Source organism: Mesocricetus auratus, unplaced genomic scaffold, assembly GCF_017639785.1.
Source record: "Mesocricetus auratus isolate SY011 unplaced genomic scaffold, BCM_Maur_2.0 Super-Scaffold_100007, whole genome shotgun sequence".
Lineage (NCBI taxonomy): Eukaryota > Metazoa > Chordata > Mammalia > Rodentia > Cricetidae > Mesocricetus > Mesocricetus auratus.
The window spans coordinates 29,647,202-29,670,911 of NW_024429191.1; the positions used below are offsets into that span (position 1 = coordinate 29,647,202).

The following is a 23,710-nucleotide window of genomic DNA, read 5'->3' on the forward strand; positions in this document are numbered from 1 at the left end:
GTCATCAGGCTTGGCAGCAAGTATCTGTACCAGCTGAGCTATCTCACTGGCCCACAGCCTCTTAAATATTTACATTTCAAGGGCTAGAAGTACAGGTCAGTAGTAAAACACTCGTCCTGGCATGCCTGGGGTGGATCTCTAGTACCGCAAATAATATAAATAAAGTAAAGTCCCTAAATATTTACATTTCATACTGGAACTTTTTCCTTCTCCCATTCCAAATAAGGTCTTTCTAGAACTCTGTCATCTTAAATTTGTGTTACAGCATCTGCTGTGTATCCATCTTTTCTGGTCTCACACAAGTTCAAGTCCTGTCCTGTCCCTCCCATATGTGTGTGTTTCGCCCATGAGTGCATGTGTGCTTCTGTGTGTCTGGTGGATTTGAGGTTCACTGTGTGTGTTGTTGCTCTACTAGGGATCAACCCCAAGACCTCATGCATACTGAGCAAGCATTCCTCACCTGAGCTCCATCCCCAACCCTGTCCTGTATTTTAGTCATTTCCATGCCGCATCTTTTCTGCTTGGACAACTTTTCAAGAGTTCTGTTTAGCTTTCACTGACCCTTTACCATATGTTCTTTTCCTTTCCCGCCATTCTAAACACTCTGCTTTCTGCTGTTTTCTCATATTGTGTTGATACTGTGTCAATCATACCACTTCAGTGAGCTTAGAGGTTCCGTGAATTCTAAGAACATTGTTTAGCCCATTTTATTTTTCTGTGATACTTGGTTTGCTTCTGAGCACATAAGTTAAAAAATACTTATAAGGCTCAGAAGGTGCTTGGTAAGGTTCTTGCCTTGCAAGCAATAGAATACCTGACTTGACTCCCCAGAACCCACTTAACAATTGCCAGGCATGGTGGGGTATGTTTATGATGCCAGAACAGGGAGGTGGAGTCAGGAAGATCGTTGGTACTTGCTGACCAACTAATCTAGCCTAACTGGTGAGTCCAGACCAGAGATACTGTCTCAAAGAAGATGAAAGATGTTCCTGAGGGTAACACCTGAGGTTGACCTCTGGCCTCCACATGCACATGTATACACTTGCATAAAAAATTCATTGAGGTGAGAATCCCAGGCTTGTTTGATACCTATCAAGAAGTAAATGTCAACCTCATTACTGTTTTTGCATTCAGCAGCAAAGTCTATATAGGAAACAAAATTTGGGGGTTTTGATTTTGTTACTATAGTTCATATAGGGAACAAATTTTGGGGGTTTTGATTTTGTTACTATAGTTTATATAGGAAACAAAATTGAGGGTTTTGATTTTGTTACTATAGTTTATATAGGAAACAAAATTTGAGGATTTTGGTTTCGTTACTGTCTTTTGGTGGTGCTGAGGATTTACTCCAGGGCCTCGCATAAACTGGGCAAGCACTTTAATGTTGTGCTATCCTCAGACCTGAAGTTCTTATATAGGGTAATATTTTATGTGATCTATAATTTCAGATTTTCATTATGATTTGTTAGTTTCCTTAGCTCTATAACTAATGGATGCAAAGAAGTCAGAGGCAACACCATTTTAAGAAATTTGAAGAATATGAAGTAAAGTGGTTCTGAATTTGGACAGAATTGCTAATGACACATTTTAATAGTCCACAGTTGCATAGATCTTCCATGCTTCAATATGTTTTCACAAAATAAATTGTTCAAATACAAATAAATGGCATTAAATTTGCAGTAGTATCACTTAGTCACAATGGGCAGCTGTTTCAGAACTATTAATACTATTTCATTGTTCATTTATTTTTGTAATTAGAAGGAATACTGAGATAGAATACATACACTACAGTATTAAGTGGTTGTGAAAACCTCATTTTCTTCTGAATAATAAACACTGCCTCCTGGAACAGGAACCCACATGTCTCATTCTTAATGTTACTCATTGCATTCTTACTGATGTTTTTTGCTTTTGGCACCTTTTGCATTTGAGTGAATTTTATGAAGTAGGAATATTATTTTGCATATATAATCTGTTGTTGGAATTCGTTTGGGTCCAGCAGTTGTTCTAGAATCTATTTTTAGTAGATATGGATTCCTATAGAATTTGAAAGTTCTCTTCAGTAGGTTTGATGGATTTTGCTTGGTACTTGCTTGCTGTCCCTTTGCAGTCTGAGAACACTAGCAATTTTCTCGGTAGACTGAACTGTCAGAAGGACAGCACTTAGGAGCCAAGAAACATAGAGCATGACCTGTTGCAGAACATAGTGGGATTGCACATACACATAGTGGGACGCACCAAACTGAATTGCTAGGGCAAGACAGGAGGGACACTGATGAAAAGAAAGAAGTCGGGTTTTTTGTTTGTTTGTTTTGGCACTGTAAAGAGATTATTACTAGGTTTTTCACATGTATAACTCTGAGATGACAGTATCAGGCTCAGGGTGTAGCTCAGTGGTAAAACGTTTGTATAGTCTAAGTGAGGTCCTAGGTACAATCTCCTATCACCACCAGTAAATAAGTCCAGTGTTATTGTTTGTTTGTTTTCTTTTTTTATGTATACAGTGTTCTGCCTGCATGTATGCCTGTAGGCCTGAAGAGACCACCAGATCTCATTATCGATGATTGTGAACCACCATGTGGTTGTTGGGAATTGAACTCAGGACTTCTGGAAGAGCAGCTAGTGCTCTTAACCTCTGAGCTATCTCTCCAGCCCAAGTTCGGTTTTGTAATAAGTAGAAATTTAAAATCATGGAGGTTAAGAAACCCATCACAGTTGTTCAGCTAGTAAGTAGTTGGTTTAGACTTTGTACCCCTTATATTGCTGATTCCATAATTACATAGTTTCATCTTAATTTCATTGTAAAAGTATGTGAAACCACAGGGAGAAAGGACACCACAGAAAATAGAAGTTTCATACAAGACAAATGTGCAGATAGATCCCTTTGGGCATTCTCTGATATGCATTTTCTCCTAGGGCTTATATAGCAGTCCACTTTGAAAGATAACAGATGAAACACTTAAAACCCATTTTGGTTGCCCCGTTTGGATATGGTGTTGGACAATTTCCTAAGACTTAAGGGGTTATCATAAAACATCATCTCTTCAATGTTTGTATTTTAAAACAGCATAATTATCTCTATAACAGATACTGCTGGAACTAAACAATCTGCTTCAGAATTTTAAAGTTCCATAATTGATGACTGTGTCTCTCAGTAGTTGAGGAAAATTGTTTAATAGTTTTTTTTCAATTTAAGTTTTCTCTGATTCTGGGAGAAGTCAGGGCTTTATATGTGCTACTCAAATGAACTGCATCCCCAGCAGTTTGCACTCACTGTGTTTTCCTCCCTCACACACTCACACACGCTATCCTTTGTCTCATTAATGAAGGAGTAGTGTATTAAGGAGCAGAAGTTGTAGGCAGGTAGTAGGTACCTATCATGACACATTGTAGAAGTGTTTACCTCCTACTTACTGTGTACCTAAAGTCCTTACATATAAAATGTTCTTATGTGTCACCTCTCTGCCTTCCTCCTTCCTTCATAAGAAAAATTAATGAACAAAATTTAAGTAGGAATGTTAGGTGTGAATTTTCATATCAGTGACATCTCTACTTTTCAATAGACAAATGCTACAAGCATCTGCTTTCTTTTGCTTTGTAGCATGCCTACAGAAACCAAACATTTTCTTACTAGTGTTCTTTCTTTATAAATTATAATTCTCCTTTATTACTAGCACTCACTACTTAGTTATGATTTGTTTGCCTGTGAAGGTTACCCTTTGGTGTGATCTTTTCTCTACAGTACACACAGGACTGATAGTGGTGGACTACATGGACTACATAGAACTAGTAGTGATGAACTACAGGACTGATACAGTGATGAACTACAGGACTGATAGTAATGGGTTACAGGAAGCAGGAGGCCTCTGCCCTCTGTACCCATGCTCTCTGCCCCTGCTTGCTGGCTGCTGGTCTGCAGCCCTGCCTTTGGTAGCTTCTTTCTTCTTGTAGACCACCCTTTTCTCTCGTTTTGACTTATTCTAAATGGGCAGGGAAAGTACGGACTTTTTAGTGGATTTGTGGAAAGTATCGTGTGTGGAATCAAAGATTGAAGAACTTAATTTGACCAAATCAAATGTGTTTGTAAGCATTTGGAACAAAGTCTCTCTAAAAGTCTAGAACTGTGGCCATGTAATTTGTAGGACTAAAGGATAGTCTGGCATCTCCCTATATCCTATAGTACATATTATAATGCAGATCTGTAGAGTTGCTTTTCCAATAAACATAAGGTAGAGGAATGATGTTTTTTCTTCATATAGTTTTTCACTATTAAATATAGGCCCAAATTTATTTGCCATGCTTGCATTTTAGCATGATCAGTTGGTAGCTGAACTAATGATTACATTGGTCTCCTCACTTACCCCAAGCAAAATTCTTGTGTTTCCTCCTGGTGATGACAGCAGCAGCTGTGTGTCAGATGCTAGTAATGCAAATGAATGGCCTGGAAGAGGGCAAGAACTGTTACCTGGGATTTTGTATTTGTCTCTTCTCCTCTCTTGTCAATCTACCTACCCTGGTTTTTACATATTTACTGGCCATTTTTATTTTATATGTAAAGTAAAAAAACAAAAAACAAAAAGTTTCCATGGTTTTACTTTGTAGTGCAAATAGCATTTTAATGCAGCTTCTCTCTGTGCCCTACAGGCATTGATTAGATTCATTGTGTTGTCCTTTGTGGAAATCCATGCAGCCTTGCTGCAGTGAGCTGTGGGTCTGCATAGTATTTGGAGAACAGAGGACACTCATAAAGACTACCAACATCATCTTTAACGCGCTTTTCTTTTTGTCGTCTAGTTGCTGATCATCTGGGCTGTGACCCTCAAACACGATTCTTTGTCCCTCCTAATATCAAACAGTGGATCGCCTTGCTGCAAAGAGGAAATTGCACCTTTAAAGAGAAAATATCACGGGCTGCTTTCCACAATGCGGTTGCTGTAGTCATCTACAATAATAAATCCAAAGAGGAGCCAGTCACCATGACTCATCCAGGTAAATAGGAAAAGAGGCTTTAAATTTTGTCTCTCTCTCTCTCTTTTTTTTTAATTATTGCTTTGGGCATTCTTCTACCTTTGGTGAAATCATAATCTTCAATATAATTCTATGATTATATTAACTTTTAGTATTCTCACTTGTGGAGATGCGTGCCCTCCCCTTGATTGTTTTTCTTTAATGATGACAAAAAAATCTGTAACACTTCCTAATGGCTGGCTAGAATTGAGCTCATGGTAGTTTTGTTCTTCTGCTGTTAGTGTGAAGGCTTCAGTTATCCTGTGCTTGATATGGGGTCCTTCTCCAGACTGCTGTGGGCTCTCAATGGTTACCAGTCCAGGAGGGGTTCTTTCCGTGTCATTAGAATAAATTTTGAAGCTGCATTAGCAATGAGTACACACAGCAGTGAGATGCCATTTCTTCATTTCTTGTGTGAAGTACTTGGTAATTGTTTGTATAACAATAGTTGCGATTTACTGAGCATTTACTCTGTGTATGTATGTATATGCCCACCACTTTGCTGTGGGTTCTTAAGAGCATTTGCTACTCTTGCAGAGACCTAAGTTTGTTTACAAGCATCTATGTCAGTTGGCTCACAACTGCCTGTAACTCCAGATCCAAGACATCTGAAGCCCTTTTATCTTCTGGGGATACATGTACACACCCAGAGTATATGTACATATGTACAAAAAAATAAAAACAATCAAAAACAAATAGATGTTTGTGGCAGTCCTTGTAGTCACTTATGACACAGGTTCTTCCCCAGTCTTACAGAGCAGAAGACTAAAGCTAGTAGAGCCTGCAGAAGAGGGTTAGACCCAAGTTTACTAATGTCTGTTCAGTTTCATGAGCCTGGCTCTGAGCTTCTGGGATTTAATTTAGCTTTACATTCATGAAGATTTATAATATGATGCCTTACTTAAGAAATTGCCTTTAAAAAAAAAAGAAAAGAAAATAGCCTGGGTGTTGTTTGTTTTTACATTTGTGTGTGTGTGTGTGTGTGTAGGGAGAGAGAGGGGGAAGGGAGGGAGGGAGGGAGGGAGGGAGGGAGGGAGGGAGGGAGGGAGGGAGGGAGGGAGGGAGGGAGGGAGGGAGGTTCTGAACAGGTGGATCCCAAGAGCTAGGTGATCAGCCAGCCTAGCTAAATCAGCAGACTTCTGGTACAAAGAGAGATTGACTCAAATCAGTAAGAGGGCAGTAGAGAAGATTCCAGACACCCTGCATTCATATACTTACATAGTCACATGCGTGCACCACACCCACACACACATGAAGAGCAGGAAGTTTGTCAGATAATGCAGATTTCTCATCTGCATTTCTCACAACATATGTTTACTCAGATGTGCTCTAGAGGGCCTGGTGAAGGAAAAAAATGTAAAGGACAGTTTTGAGAAATGCTTGGGGGGCTCTTCATGCTCATTGACATATTGAGGTCTCTGAGAATGTTTTATAGGGAATAACTCTGTGATAAAACTATTTGCTGGACTTGTTTGACCATACAATTCTTTATCATCAGTTATAGTAACAAAATGAAGAGGTTTAGAAGTAGACTATGGGGTGAATTCCCAAGGAACTGCAGCTTCTGTAAAGCAAACAATAGAGGTGTACATAAGGGCAGTAGCTATCTAAATTTAAACTGGAAAATAAAATTTAAAAAAATCATAAAAAAGGGCAGTAGCAAATGGTATTACATTGTGTCTAGAAATATCTTGTGTCATTCCCATTTAGAGAAACTTTATAAATAAATAATAAGATAAACCTAGTGTTACAATAAAGGTTTTAGTGATTAGACATTTCATTTATCATTAAAAAAATCTAAACAATGCTGTTTCACGCCCATTGGAGTAAATGTAACTGCTTTTGGGAATGTGGAGCCAGCTTGGAAAACAGTTCAGCAGTTTCTCTAAAGTCAAGCACAGATTTACCATATGAGCCAGCAGTTTTACCCCCGCAGCCAACACAAGAGAAAGAGAAAAAAGAAAGTAAACAGAAGGGGGAAGTATCCACAAAGGCATATACTTAAATGTCCTAGTAGAGTATTTCAAATAACCAAACTGGAAACAGCCAGAATACCCATAAGCTCATGAGTAAGAAAACAAAACAATATATATCCATAGAGTGAAATACAGTTTATCAACTAAGTAGAATTAACTGGACTACAGGAAGATTGCTGTGGACTAGGGGCCAGACCAGGCTATATATTGAGTTTTAGGCTAGCCTGGGCTACAAAGTTGAGACCTTGTCTCAAAAAAGCCACTGATAAATGGATAAACCTTAGAAGTAGTATGTTAAATAAAGGAAGCCAGACACAAAAGCCAACTATTGCCTGGTACCAATCTATATAAAATACCTAGGAAAATCAGATTTAGAGAGAAGGAAAGCAGGATCAATGGGTGTGAAGGATAACTATTAATTGAGTGTGGGGGAACTTTCTAGACATGATAGTAATTTCCTGAACTTGGATTGTGGTGATGATTGTACATTGCTATAAACTTACTGAGTCAAACAGTTAGAAAATGTTGGTCTGGGCTGAAGAGATAAGGCTCAGTGGCTAACTGCACCCACCACCTGTAACTCCAGATCCAGGGGACATGATGCCCTCTAGCTTCTGTATGTACCTGTACCCATATGTATATATATATATTTGGGGGGGGGGGGTTACGAGACAGGGTTTCTCTGTATTTTTTTGAGGCTGTCGGTCCAGCCCGGCCTCGAACTCACAGAGATCCGCCTGCCTCTGCCTCCGGAGTGCTGGGATTAAAGGCGTGCACCACCACCGCCCGGCTCCATATGTATATTTTAATCTTAAAAAAAGAAATATAAATCTATGGCATATAAATAATATTTTATTAAAGCTAATATTTATAGCAGACTAAAGATCAAAAACAACAAAATAAGCCGGGTGGTGGTGGCGCACGCCTTTAATCCCAGCACTCGGGAGGCAGAGGCAGGCGGATCTCTGTGAGTTTGAGGCCAGGCTGGACCGACAGCCTCGTAAACAATACAGAGAAACCCTGTCTCGAAAAAAAAAAAACCAAAAAACAACAACAACAACAACAAAATAAATTTCTGTTGAGAACTTGTCATTTTATTCTAATACGAGGGAACATGAGACAAAGCAAAGCAAACTCATTAAAGGAGAATAAAGTCACAGAGATACTTAATCCGCTTCATTTTCCATAAAAGACAGTTGGCAAAATAAGAATTGTTTTTTGTTTTTTTTTGTTTTGTTTGTTTGTTTTGAGAGAAAGTTTCTCTGTGTAATCACCCTGGCTGTCCTGGAACTTGCTCTGTAGACCAGGCTGGCCTCAGACTCATAAAGATCTGCCTGAAAATAAGATTCTTTAACTGGAACAGTTCTGAGTTATATGTCCTCAAATATTCTTACTTTGATACATCATCAAGTGTTCATGAGATAGTCTGTTGTTACTTTTATTCCCATTTTAAGTGTTCAGAGTAGAAATTAAAAGCCTGTAAGGGTAAATCCTATATTTAAAAGTGAATAGGTATAAAATAGAGACGTGCTTTGCCTCCTGATTAGTGAAGACATGTCAGGTATCTTTGAGGGTTAAACTGAAAGATTAGTGACATATCCAAAATCTGCTTTTTGGTCAGATACAAACTGAAGTACATTATTAGAGTGTTTTATTTAAATAAAAGTTAAATAATTATTTAGATAAAAGCATAAATATAGTCTTAATTAAAAAGCAGTAGGAATAAATCTATCCATTGAGAAGATTTCTGCAATATAATTAATTTTACTTAAAAGATTTGACAGTGGTAATCCACTTTATTTGGGAATTTGGTAATTATCTGCAAGAAGGCTCATCTTTGCATGGAGAAGGCCTCTAAGTTGTTTCTTAATAGGAGAGTTTTTGCACTGTTTTGTTTGAACTCCTAGGTTGTTGTGCATTGTTTCCTGTTTTCACAAACCAAATCAATTCTTCGTTTCAGCCTGTTCAGTTAGTATGCTGCTTGTTACATGCTCACTGTCTTAGGGTTTTTATTGCTGTGAAAAGACACTGTGACCACTGCAGCTCTTATAAAGAGGTGGCTCACTTACAGTTTCGGATGTTCAGTCCATTATCATCATGATGGGGAGCATGGCAGCATGCAGGCCAACATGATGCTGGCTACATCTTGACCAAAAGGCAGGAGGAAGTCAACTCACAGTCACGCTGTAAAGTATCTTGAGTAAAGGAAGCCTCAGAGCCCATCCCCAGAATGACACACTTCCTCCAACAAGGCTATACCCACTGCAACATAACCACACCTCCTAATAGTGCCACTGCCTTTGGGGGCCATTTTCTTTCAAACTACCACAATCACCATCAGAAATACAGACCGTGACTTTTGTTCAGCTTAACTCCATTATAGTTGTCCCAGCCTCTTCTGTTTTGTTCTGGTCTCCAAATCATGTCTAAGAGTTTGTCAAACAGGGCTAGGAAGATTGCTTGCCTAAAAACCTGATAATTGGAGTCCAGATCTCCAGAACCCACATAAAAACTGAGCACAGGAACACAACTGTTTGTAATGTCTCTACCAGGAATTGGCAGGCAGGAATAGAATCACCAGAGATAGCTGGTGTAGGCAGCAGCGAACAAGAGAGGCCCTGTCTTGAACAAGGTGGAAGAGTGAGGAGTAGCTTGTGCTCTCTCCTTTACATTTGTGCCAGCCACATCCTGCATGCTTGCACTCCTGTACACAGACAGCACACACCGTTTCTAAAAGTTTATCACAGACTTCAGATTTGTCACTTTAGTTGTACAAACAAAATTAGGTTTCATATTTAAAATTGTGAAAAAGAATTTGACAATTACAGTATTGGAGTTTGAATTTTATATACAGTTGTAATTACAAGGCTTGTGAGTTTGGACAAGTAACTCTTTAAAATATATCCTCATTTGTAAAACACCTGAAAAATATCTGTCTGCTTTATCTGTCCACCAGAGTGAGTGTGAAATTTATTGATACATAATTTATTAAGTTATGCAGTTTTTGTACCTATAATGGCACATACCTCTTAAATAATTATGAAATCGATGTATTTACTCCTTTAAGTTTAAGGCTGATATTTGTTTTATTTCCAAGCATATTTTTCTTCATTTTTTGACATGTTTTTCTATACAAGCTAATTGTTTTAACTATATTTAATACAAAAATTAATGATATGAAGTTATATTTGCTATATGGTGAACATTCTGTGAAGCACACTGTAGGATCCAGAGTGTGTTCCTAAGGAGCATGTCCACCATTGGAAAGACAGACATGCATGTGAGGGAGGCTCCTGACTCTCAGAAGACTTGATTATTGAGAAGGTGTCATTCTTCTGGGCCCTGAATATTTAAGATTATTTAAGATTTGACCAGAGAAAAAGGTACCCTTGTTAGAGGAACCACATTAGTCCAGACAGTGACTGTTGTGGAAGAAGTCTGAGGGTAAATAGTAGAAAATTAGGCTGAACTAGCTAAAAGCAAGGGATTTGAATTCTTTATGATGCTGGGTCTCTTTTTTGTGGTCTTATTAGATTTGTAAGCATAAACTTGGCACACATGACACCTCTTTTCATGGACTTTGGTCATGCATAGAAAATAAACATTGAATTATGATTGTAAGAAGGCTTTAAGTTGAAAAAATCTGAGGGGGTTCCATTGAGGAAATTACTTTTGAGCAGAAGTCCAAGTGTTTGAGGAAAACACAGTCAGAAGGTGCTTTGTGAGGAAAGGATCTGTTTGAAAAAAATAAAAACAAATAGGTTTTTAAGTCTGGGCTAAGGGTGGGAGTTCGGTATGAAATAACCAATGTGACTGAGTATGGAGGGATGGTCAAGGTAATAGCAGACAAAATTTACGGGCAAAAATATACCAAAGGCAACAACTTTTATTCAGTATCAGTGCATGAGAATTTTGAAAGAAGGGAGGTTGATGACATTTATTGAAGTCTGCTTTGTCCCAACGTGGTACTAGGTTTTCCAAGGGTGTGAAGCCTCCTGTCTGTAGTAGCAAGGTAGCTGAGCATCCCCACATAGGGTGTCTAGCTTCTTCCCAACGTCTAAATTGAGTGCTTGGAAAATCCTGAAAGTAGCATGGGGTAGGACTTGTGTGGCAAAACAGGTCCTATAAAACACAGATGGCAAGCCAGGTGGTGGTGGTGCATGCTTTTGATCCCAACACTGGGGAGGCAGAGACAGGTGGATCTCTCAATTTGAGGCCAGCCTGGTCTACAGAGTAAGTTCCAGGACAGCCTCCAAAGCTACAGAGAAACCCTGTCTCAGGCAGGCGGGACACACGCACACGACACACACAAGACCCCAAACCACAGTTCACCAAAGTGAATGAATGTTATGAGGAAGAGTTTAGAAAGTAGGAGTACCCAAGGAGAAGATATCACTTGAAATTTGGTTATAGTACAGCTAAGTATTTCAGCCTTGTGGTCTATACCAGAAGAAAGCCTATTAACCTCTGAGAAATACTGTTAAGGAGAACACATTTTTGTATGGATCATCTGAAGCCCTCTGGCTCCCATCTTTTCAAGGAGGCATTCCTTGATGAATGCCTGTAATTTTTTTAAAATTGTGGTCCTCTTCTATCTCCTATTCCCCAGCTCTCACTTATATACATAGTAGCAACTCCTTGCTCTCCATCTCACTAACATGGTCTTAGGCTCTAACCCAACCCAGATACCACTCTCATCCTGTATGGCAGCACTTCTTGTTCAAGGACCTTGTGTCAGAATTACTCTGGTTCAGCTATCGGAAAGATACTAATGCCAGGACCCCTTCCTTCCCTTAGACCTGTAACTCAGATTCATAAGGGATGGATACAGAGGCCCATGTTGAGCCCACTTTTGCTCTTTTTATTATTTTAATTTTAAATAGCTTGTTTTACATGTCAATCCCAGTTCCCTCTCCCTCCCCTCCTCCCGCACCCCCCATCCCCCCAAGCCTCCCACCCTATTGCCAATTCCTTCCACATAGGGGATATCTAGAGTCTGTCATTTCACTCAGGGTAGGGTCCAGGCACTCCCCTAAGAGTCCAGGCTGAGAGAGCATCCCTCTTTGTGTTATGGACACACGATGTCTGTATTCCAGGGATAAATACTGATCCACTGCCCAGGGCCCCATAGGTTGCCTAGGCCTCCTCACTGACTCTCACATTCGGGGGTCCGGATCAGTCCCATGCTGGCCTCCCCACTGTCGGTCTGGGGTTCAAGAGCTTTTCCCTGTTCAGATCAGCTGTCTCTGCTGGTTTTGCCAGCCCATTCTTTGCCAATTTGCTCATGGCTCCTCTCTCTCTGTCGCTGGGTTCCTTGGGTTCTGTTCAGTATTTAACTGGGGGTGTTTGCCTCTGCTTCCATCAGTCACTGGATGAAGGCTCCCGGATGGTTATAGACATCAAGTTCATTATCAGGAATGGGCATTCGAGGTGGTCTCTCCACTATTGCTTGGCTTGTTTGCTCTTACATCATCTGTCAGCCCTTCACTTCAGTAAAGGAATGTTGGATTAATGCTTCTCATTGCTGTGCATTTGAGGATAAACTAACATGAACTGACAGTGAAGAACAAAGAAACAGATGCATGCCCTTGGTGAGTTTACAGTCCAAGGCTCCTGTCATCTTCAGAGACCTTTGTACCTGGCAGGACTGTCCATTTCCTGTTATGGCTCCCTTTTCTTACTTGATTGGCAATATGGAAAAGATCCTAAGTCTCTTTAACTTGAGATTTTGTCTTTTCCTTCCTGTTCTCTGTAGTGGTCAGTGGTATGCTGTGAACAGAGTAAACGTGTTGCTTTGATTCCATTGAGCCGTTTGGTTTTGATATTAAGCTTTCTTCCCATATTGCTTAAAATAGACCTTAAAATTCTACATTTTAAGTGAAATACTGTGTTTTCTTGCCTTGGCCGTGCTTCCAGAGCTGATGTGTTCTCCTCATGAATGCCCTTCATCTGGTGACTGAAGGACATCTTCCCGATGCAGAGTCTCTGGTATCAGTGACAGGAAAGACGTTCAATATGTGGTTTTACTTGTTAGCTCCAGTTAGCAGAATGAGTTCTTTGTTGTGTAGCCAGCGGATGTGTGTGGTAGTGTAAGGGAATTACAGACTCTTGGATAGTAGAAATAGAGCACATTTGTCTGAAAACTAAGATTGAGTTTACTGGTTTTAAATTTTTATATAGATTTTACTGCTGCTCTTTAGTAGCCTGAATAAAATCTTACCAGACCATTGTCTAGATGGAACCTCCATCTAGACCTGTATGTATTTAGGAATGTGTGGACATTCCTAACCAAATAATGGTGTCTTGCTTTTTAATCTCCATGTCAGTCAGCATTAACAATCTTACATTCTCTGACTCCTGAACAGAAGGTTCTTTTCCTTTTTCACTTAGCTCTGTACTTAGCAATGAGTAGAAAATATACTTCATAAAATACAGAAAACTGACTTTGAATATAGAAGCATACCTTACAAAATTATTTTAAAACAGCCACAAAGACACTGCAAAAAAATACCTTTACATATCAATAATTTGAACCATTTACCATGAATGAATGAACAATAAATCTTGTTGGTGTTTTATCATTTAAGGGCTGCGGGGGTTGGTTGGGTTTGTTTGTTTGTGTAGCTTCTTACTGAATATGGATTTAATTACCTCAGAAAAAATTGAGGCTGCAGTTTTAATTGCACTGCATGGTAGGCAGAGTTTAAATTGTATGTTCAGTTTTGTCTGTGTTTCCCATATTGCTCCTGTATTGTCTATGCAGTGTATATATATATATATTTTAAACATAAAAAAACTGCCATGTGTGGTGGCATACACTTTTAATCTCATCACTGAAGAGGCAGAGGTAGGTGGATCTTTGAGTTCAGAGCCAGCCTAGTTTACATAGTGAGTTCCAGGACAGCAGAGCCACATAGAGACCCTGTCTCAACTTCCCCACCCCCACCAAAATAATTAAAATTAAAAGAGTTTAAAACTGATAGCGTGAAACAATAGGGTTTCTTTAAGGTCAATTTTTATTTGTATGTGTGTCTGTAAGAATGTGCCACACCATGCTGATGCTCATGGAGGCCCAAAGAGTGCCAAACACCCTGAAGCTGGGGTCCCAGTGGTTGAGAATTGCACAGAATGAGTGCTAAGAGTTGAACTCTGGTTCTCTGGAAGAGCAGCTCTTAACTGCTGAGCTGTCTTTCCCCTGAAGTAGTGTAGTTAAAAAAATAATAGCTTCAAAAGAAATGTAATGAATCCATTTAAAAACTTTCCTGTGGGTTTTTAAACTTTTCTTCAATTTTACATATCGTAAGTGAATGAGAAACCCTTCTACCTTGTGGGTATTTGAGCACGACCTGCTCTACTTCCTTTCTTGTTTGAACCCATCATTGATTTACTTTTTTTGTCTGCCTTGTGCTTATCTTTTCCCACTGGCCATAAAAGAGGAAGAAGATAATATTAAGAATCTGCATAGGTTTGGAATTCTGGTTTATAAATAGATTTCATGGAGGTGAGGATATGGTTCAGTAAGTACAGTGCCTATTGTGCAAGCAGTGGGACCTGAGTTTACATCCCAACACCCACATAAGACAGCCAGGTGCTGTGATGTATGCACTAGGGGCATGGAGACAGGCAGATCCCTGGAGCTTATTGGCCAGTCAGCCTAACCAGATCTGTGAGCCCCAGATTCAGCCAGAGACCCTGTCTCAAAAAGTAAAAGTAGAGGCCCAGTGAGACAGCTCCACAGGTAAAGAAAGTACTTGCTGCACAAGGCGAGCCTGACATAGCCTGAATCCAATCCTCAGAACCCACATAACGGTAGGAAAGGAGAGAACCGACTTCATGGAGTTGTCCTTTAACCTCCACATGTGTACAGTGATATATGGACGTCCCCCAAATTATAATGCATAAAATGTAAAGAAGTTTTTAAAAAGTACATAGTGTTAGAGGAAGACAGCCAGTGTCAACTTTTGGTTTCCACACGCATATGCACACATGCACGCATACTCAGGAACACATATATCTACACACAAAATAGAAATCCATTTCATAGGTTACAAACTAGAAGACATTAAGAGATATATAGAGTTCTGGTGACTGGTGTGAAAGTTAACATGTAGGCCACTCTCCTCCAGCTTCAATCATTCCTGCTTGGAATGCCTGATTGTGTGCTTAACCACCTATTTAAAAGTATTATATAAGAAAGTTATAACAAAGCATAAAGGTAAGATTTTTACTTTAAAAGGACACAGCACTAAGGAGATAGAATCTTGGAACACAAATAACAAATAATAAGGTATTTATTAAGTTGACATACAAGTTGAGTTATTAAAATTCAGTAACAATGGTTTGTGGAGATATCTGACTTAAAGAAGAATTCAAGTGAAGAAATCGTGGAACCCTTAAATTCAATTATTATTGGCAAATGTGTGCCAGGTTACTAAGACTATGCCTGGATGTGTCCTTGTGGACATTATCCAACATAAGGAGGTGGTAGTCTTACACCACTCTTGATATTAGAAGCATTATATTCATTTTTAGCATTTTATTTTAGCAAGAGAGTTAAAATACTGCTAGAAAAGAATAAGATGGAAGAACTGTAAACAGTATCTCCTAATGAGCATACTTGGAATTTGAATGTCAAAATGAACAATGATAGTAACTATTTTAATATACATATTTATATAAAAGGTAAAAGAAAATGGAAATTTGATGGTGAATGGGGGATTTGCCTGATCTCAAAGTGCTTCCTCATAGAATATTTTCTGATGACATAGGGGAAAAGAGTAGCTTCATGGTGCAGATGTCTGGAGGACATCGCTTTCACAGATGATCAGAGTAAACACTGGTAATGGATGGATCAAACCTGCACCATCTGGTAGTGAAAAGCATACACCGTGACTTCTATGTTGATCCTGCCAAAGGTGCATGACCTGGACCTAGCTGTGAGGAAACGCCTTGTACAGAGTAGCTGAGCTGTAAACTCTCAAGGTCATCAACATCAAAGAAAGACTGAGTGACTGTTTGAAACTGACAGTAACTATTAAAAAAAAAACCCTGATGGCTAAGTGCTTCGGACAACTCTCATCTACGATGCTATAAAGGGTCTTATTGGGGAAATTGGGGAGACATGAAAAGGACTCTGAAATGAGAAGGTATGCTGTATCCATTCAGAATCATTTTTAATTTGGAGAGGTTGTTTCATTCTCCCTCTCCTCCCCACCTCCATCTCCATTTTAAATAGATACTTCCAACTTTCCTGTTGGAATTTTTTAAGATTAGTGAGATGGAGAGTTTATATGAAAACTACATTGAGATTCTATTTCACTCCCCTCAGAAACAGCAAGTGCAGGTGAGGCTGCTGAGGAAGATAGGATGGCAAGGAACCTTTATGTAACACCACTGGGGGGGTGCAAATTAGTCCAGCCACTATGGAACTCAGCATGGAGGTTCCTCAAAAATTAAAAATAGAACTACTATGTGATCCAGTTGTACCACTCCATAGATGTATCTGAGGGAATCCAAGTCAGCGTGTTACTGCAGCAGTAGTCACAGCAGTCAAGTTAAGAACCAGTCCGTGTGTCCATCACCTTTGTCATGGTGATAGAGCAATAGAAATGTAACTAAGATCCTGCCAAACATGAAAAAGGAAAAACTTAGGACCTAAGCCAGTGGAGCCATCCGTGAATAGACTAGACCGATACAGGCGGAAGCAGTGTGGACTCGGCTGCCTCTTGACAGATGAACAGAGTGCTGTAGAAAATCCCTGAGTTACTGACACTGGTCTGTCATTTCAGGAGCCATTCTAGAACTTTGAGGTGATTTTAGTCTCTCTCACTTAGGCTATGGTGTTCTGAGTAACATGTGAAGGTCACTGGGTTCTGCAGGAATAACGGCAGTGTCATTGCCAGTAACTACCCAGTTATAATGGTGCCATTGAAGGTGCTTATTGCCCTTGAGCTTCTATAAAAGGAAGTTTCCTAAAATTGTCTGTCTGTGAGTTTTTAAACTACTTAGAGCTTTGTGTGGTGATTTGAACTTAACAGACAGATTCAATTGTTGGCCTGTTTTAAGCAGGTTCTTACACAGAGATACTTTCTAGCTGGTCTGCCTTTCTCCATTTGTAGTCTGAGACCTGGGATATCTCCCCCACCCCCTTTTCCTGGGTCTTTTGCCAGCAACAGCCCAGCTGCACTGGGCTAGTCAGGAAACTTACTACAAGTCAAGGTAAAGGAAGATCTTTGCTCTTTCCCTACTGGAAGATGCACTTGCTGAGCTGAAGCCTGACTCTTCTTGGCATCAGGAGGGTAGTGTTGGTCTGCAGGTAGCTGAGTGCCTCTGAGCTAGTGGGGAACAGCTGAAGAGGAAATGGAGTCCTACACTCTGTAGTAAGGACTTTTAGTTCTTCCTTTTACTTTCTATGAATAACAACAGATAACTCATTATCTCATAGCATTTATTGCCATCTAGCATGAAATTTGCTCTCAGTTCCTAACTATTTGAAAAGAGAAACTGATATTTCAGAAGGGTTATACAGCTTGCTCAGATTTGAATCTTAGAACTCTGATCCCAAAGCCCAAAAGGAAGGTAGTTCCAAGATTCCTAATTTGGCACCTCAAAGTTGATTTTATTGTAGGCATAATTCTTTTTTTCTCACTGGTATATAGACTATCTGGTGGTCAGGTGCTCTATTTTTCAGAAAGACAGATGGCCCAGCAACTTTGTGGCCATTAATTGTAGTAGCTTTTGTGGTCCTGGGAATTAAACTAAAGTATTACACATGCTACACTTTCCGCTGCCACTGAGCTATGTCGCAGATCTTTAAATTTACTTACGGTTTATTTATTGATGTTTTTGAGACACAATCTTCCTCTGGCTCAGGCTATCTGGGAACTCAGTGTAACCTTCTGCCTCAGCTTCCCCAATGCTGAGACTATAAACACGATCCACCATACCCAGCTTCTTTTTAGCTCTTTTACTATTGCTTTTGGAGACAGTCTTGTGTGTCCAGGCTGGCTTCATAATTGCTGTGTAGCTGAGGATGACCTTGGACTTCTGGCCCTTCTGTCTGATGAGTATCGGGGTTACAAACATGAACCATCATGCCTGATCTTGTGTGGTTCTGGAGATCAAACCCTGGGCTTTGCACATACTAGGCAAGCACTCTACCAACTGAGTCACACCTTAACCCTCCTTATTTTTATTTATCTTGAGACAATATCTTGTTGAGTTAACCAAGCTTCCCTTGAACTTGCTAGCCTCTTGCCTCAGCCTCCTGAGGAGCTGTAATTAGAAGTGCACAGCACAGGCTTCGTTGTGTGTTTTCATGAGGGTGGGGAAGATGAAATATTGTAAATGGCTCTGAGAACAGAATCGCTTCAGGAGAGTGGAAAATAACAGTTTGGTAGATGTCATTATAGTAATTACTTCATCAGTGGGTGCTGAGAGCATTGAGTAAAAGCTTTTTGAGGCTCTGACTATTCACAAGATCAAAAAGTAATACTCAACAGATTGCTTATTAATTAACAGAAATACATTTATTTATAATAAAATCTGGCAGGTACTCGTTATTCAAGTCATAAAATTTGTCATCAGTAATAAGAGTAAAACCATCATTTGCTTCCTGAGGTGATTCCCTGGAGAGGGAGGGAGGAAAGGAAGGAAGGGATTACCTCATAGTTCTCTTACCAACAATAAGAGATCATCCATCAGGAACTAATCAAATGAGCCCAAATAGAAAGATGCTTTCTAAATATCTGCCTTAGACTCTTCAGAAAGGGCAGTACCAGACAGTTTGGTGGTTCATACCTGTAGTCCCATTACTTGAGGTGGAGGCAGGAGTATCAGGATCATGAAATGGTCTTCAGCTGTATCCACACTAAGGTACTAAAAAGGATAAACTGGAGGGCTGAAGAGATGGCCCAGAGAGTGCTTGCTGCTCTTCCAAAGGGCCTGAGTTCAATTCCCAGAATGTGCATTGGACAGCTCACGATTACCTGTAACTAGTAGCTCAAGGGAATCCAATACCCTCTTCTGGCCTCCACAGGTACCAGCATAAACATGGTACAGATATACAAACATATACATAAACATAAAATTAAGTAAATAAATCTTTAGTTAAAAAAGTAAAATGAAATTTTTAAGTAGCTAAAAGCAAGGATCATAATCATCTTCATTTCATTGTCATCTCTAAGAAATTAATGCTATCATGGTGGTTTGGATAAGAAAACCCTCCACAGGTACATATATTTAAGCACTTGGTCCCCATGGGAGAGTGCCTGTTGGGGGTGTTTTGGAGGTGTGGCTTTGTTGGAGGAAGCATATGTGGAGGCCAGCTTTGAGGATTTAAAAGACTCCCAACATTTACTGTTGCTCTCAGCTTACTGCTTACAGTTCAAGACGTGAGGCTGGAGAGGTGACTCAGAAGTTCAGAGCACATTCTATTCTTGGAGAGGACCTGAGTTCAGTTCCAAGTGTTCACATCAGGCCCTTCCTCTTCTCCTCAAGCAACTCCAACTGACATGCACAAACCCACAACACAAACACATAATTGAAATTAAAATTAACAGTTTTTACAAAGAAGATGTGCGCTCTTAGCACCCAGTTCCTGCTGCCTGCCACTCCTACTGTTTGCTGCGGTGCTTCCCTCTATGATGGACTCTTTCCCTCTGGTGGTATAAGCCAAATAATCCCATTCTTCTGTAAGTTGCCTTGTCATGGTATTCTGTCACAGCAATAGAAAAGTAATACATAGCTGCCTGGTTGTTGAAATGCATAGAATTCCAAAGCCATGTCTTGGTGTAGCAGAACTTAGGCATAGTAATGGGCTTAACAAATATTTTGTCTGCTTAAATGTTTTCATCATTCTAGTCTAATGAATCCTTCCCTCCACCAGTCACTGCCATTCTAATTCTGATTTTATACTGAGTATTAAATTTTTTCTGTCATCATCCCTCTTGAATCAAGACCAACACTCCCAAGATCTTTTGCTGTTTTGTTTTTAAGGTTTATTTACATTTTTTGTTTGTTTGTTTTAAATATATGTGTGTGCCTGCATGAGTCTATATGCACCTTGTCTTCAAGGGCCCTCAAAAGCCAGAAGTGAGTGTCAGTTCCCCTTAGTATTGGAATTACAGTGATTACGAGCTGCCATGTAGATACTGGAAACTAAGCCCCATCCTCTGCAAGAGCAGCCAGTGCTCTTAACCATTGAATCATCTCTTTGGCCTCCATGCCCAAATGAGTGTCTGAACCATCTTAAGTTAGGTTCTTGGAGCCCAGCCCAGCTGTGGGTGTTGGGGAAAAAGATGCACTTTTTCAGCGTCTGTAACAGATCACTGCCTTCACTCATATTTGGATGTGCTGTTGTGACTTTTTTATTTGATCATTTTCAGTCTCCTTTTCCAGCACTTCCCAGTCTCTTCCATGTGCTAGGGTAAGGCTATACCAAGATTCATTCATTCTTGCACTCCTGAGAATAGACAGACACACTTTTCATGTCGGTTAAGATCAGGTAATTCCTTATCCCTTAAGAAGTTAAGGAAACTAAAGATTAAAATAAGTGAAATAGAACCTTGATTGTGATCTGTGCCCAATGAATATTGACTGGTTTTGAACTAATTAAATGTTTCTTTCCCAAACAGCTCTTCTGTTGAGATTAGTTGACTCGTCCATTTAGTGTTCGGTTAAGGAAATTGTTGGATTGGTTCCCTTGGCTACCTGTGCAGCTTTCCCCACTACTTTTCCAGCTTGAGTCTTCAAGAGGGAGCCTCAGAACTGATTTCTAAAACCAATTGTACTTGGTGTGATTATAAAGCAATGAGACTGATTGTCATATGTCGTTTGTGGGATCCGTCTCAGTTACTTTATAGCCATACCTGGTATCCTACACCACAGATCATGCCTGTTGATCAACATTGTAAAAGCACAAACTTAAGGTTTCTAAATGGAAATTTAAACTGTTTTAGCATTATTTCATGATTTCTTTTTAACTTACTGACCAGAGGCATGTAGTAACTTAATAATGCTAATTTTAATTTTTCACTTTTGTTTTTGTTTATAGATTTTTTAAGCCAAAAAAACTTATAAACTGCAACTCTGATAAAATGGTTTTGAATACAATACTACATGAATATGTATTCCATTGGGGTACATTTTTCTTGAAACTGTTGTTACTGAGTTTCTGTTACATGTCATTTCAACTGCTAAACATAGCAAAACATAAAAAACCAAATAATTTTTTTTAATATTCATTGAAAGAGCCTTCAAAAGGTCAAGTTTTTTGGTACTCTGCTTGCTCGTTTTTAGGGGTATTTTATACTTGGATGCACAACCCTTCTTCATATTCACATAAGTAGTTATAATTTTCTCTTTCCCAAAATAAAATGGGAGGCCTAACCTCCAATCTTTCTCCAGGTTCTTCAGAAAAGATAGATTATGAAAGTTACATGTTGCCACACTTAACTTTCCCATAGAAAAGGACAGCTGCTGACAGTTGCATGTGGTAGAGAAGTTTCCCTGCCTCCTTAAAATAAAGTGGAAAGCTGCTCCCTATAGAGGACAAAAGGAATAGGGATCCATGCTATCCTTGGAGAGTAGCTCCTTGTTTTGACTTATTACTGCCCCCTGGGAACCACATAGGAAAAGGACTTAGAAAAACCACTGAACCTTCCTTGTGATTAATTTACATAGTTTGTGTCTGTGGACAGATCTCTGAATAGCTACTGGAAGCTGAAGACTTTGGGTTCCATTCTGGGTACTAATCCAGAAGTTTGAAACTTGGACCTGCCTAGAGGATTTGAGTGCATTGAGCATGGTTAGACATGGTGGGAGACTGAGACAAAATATTCAAGTTTGAGGCTAGCCTGGGCAACAAGAGATGCTGTCTCCAACTTGGGTAGGAAAAAGTGTGAGTTTGAGATCCAGAAGGACTCTGGAAGGAGCTTTACTCCAGTTAGCTCTAGACAGAAGACCAAAGTTCTTTTCAAATGTTACCAGTAAAAGATGTTGCCATTTGGCACTTTGTTAAAGTAGCCATGTATCCTAAGATACATGCTTCCCACTGTTCCCTGCACTAACTAGTTCTACACACAGTTGCTGCTCAGCAAAGCATGTTAGATGGCTAGTGCAAGAGCCACTTTTTATACTGTGACAGCACTTTTCTCAAGATCGTTTGCTGTAGAAAGGATTTATACTATAGACCCACCCTGATTAAGTCACAGGTGACTGGCTTCCTAATGTTTCTCAATGCAGCTGCAAGGCTGTTCATGCATGTTAAGGCTACAGTTGTTACATGCCTTACCTGTTTTTTTGGAATACTGCATATGTTCCCATCCCTGTCAGTGTGCACAGTTGCAGCCTCTATCATCTGACCAGTGGAATCTGCAAACCTTTCTCAATAGCAGAGATTGTGGTAATTTCTCTAGGGAACATATATGTATATTTATTTGATGTTTCTATGAATTTCAGATGTCGCTTGAGTCTGTGTATTTGTTTTACATTACAGGCACGGGAGATATTATTGCTGTCATGATAACAGAATTGAGGGGTAAGGATATTTTGAGTTATCTGGAGAAAAACATCTCTGTACAAATGACAATAGCTGTTGGAACTCGAATGCCGCCAAAGAACTTCAGCCGTGGCTCTCTAGTCTTCGTGTCAATATCCTTTATTGTTTTGATGATTATTTCTTCAGCGTGGCTCATATTCTACTTCATTCAGAAGATCAGGTACACAAATGCTCGTGACAGGAACCAGGTAAGCTAACCAGTACTCTAACTAGCCATATCCATGAGAATCCTGTGATCATACAGCTTAAATACTTCTTTATATAACGTATTTAAAAACAAAAATAAAATAAAATAAAAATGTGTCAGGGATGGTGGTGCACACCTGTAATCCCTGCACTTAGAGTTTGAGGCCAGCTGGGCTACACATTGAGTTGCAGGCCAGTCTGAGATAAACTCCATTTCAGTTTTAAAAAAAGAAGAAAGGAAAGAAAGAAAACAAGGTTTCCTATAACTACAGTATGACTATCAAAGTCAGTAAATGAACTTTTTATGTATTTCTTCTGTCCCCACCACCACACACACACAGGGTTTCTCTGTAGCTTTAGAGCCTGTTCTAGAACTCGCTCTGTAGACCAGGTTAACCTTGAACTCACAGAAATGCACCTGCCTCTGCCTCCCAAGTGCTGGGATTAAAGGCATGTGCCACTACCACCCTGCTTGATACATTTCTTAACCTATAGGCTCTCTCAGACTCTCCAGCACTGCTCAGATGTGTCCTTGATAGCAAAGAACATTCCAGGTTGGTTAGGTCAGAACGTGGGTGACCTTCAGTTGTGCTGTCTTTTTATACTGTTTCTGGACACTGGTATCTCAGGAGACACGGGTCCAGTGTTTTGTACATGTCTCATGGTTTCATCCAGGTTGCCTGCATTTTGTCAGCATTGCCAGCTCTTTTTAAGTGTTAGGGTAATGGTAGCCTTGCTCTGATTTGTCAGAAGCAATAGAGATCCATTTCTTCAGTCATGGCATCTTGCCTAACCATAGTAACACCGCAGCCCAGGTCCACTGTGTTGCTGAGTGCACTGATGTCTTCCAGCTGTCCTGTGTGGTTTGTGCTCCTGCATGTGCTTGTGTTCTTCTGTCAACTCCATCACATGCTAACCAATGAGCTTACCGCAGTCAAGCTGTAAGGAAGAGGTCATCTGTTGTCTCATAACCAGAGACTCC

At 39.8% G+C, this 23,710-nt stretch overlaps 1 protein-coding gene across 3 annotated transcripts in view; it reads left to right on the plus strand.

Annotated features, from left to right (window-relative positions):
- Rnf130 (ring finger protein 130) overlaps positions 1-23,710 on the plus strand; it is a 110,411-nt gene that overhangs the window by 26,059 nt on the left and 60,642 nt on the right. For all 3 annotated transcript variants that reach the window (XM_013114772.3, XM_005071866.4, XM_005071865.4), the window contains exons 2-3: positions 4,795-4,989; positions 22,480-22,730. In XM_013114772.3, the coding sequence (XP_012970226.1) occupies positions 4,795-4,989; positions 22,480-22,730 (446 nt within the window). The remainder of the gene's footprint in view (positions 1-4,794; positions 4,990-22,479; positions 22,731-23,710) is intronic.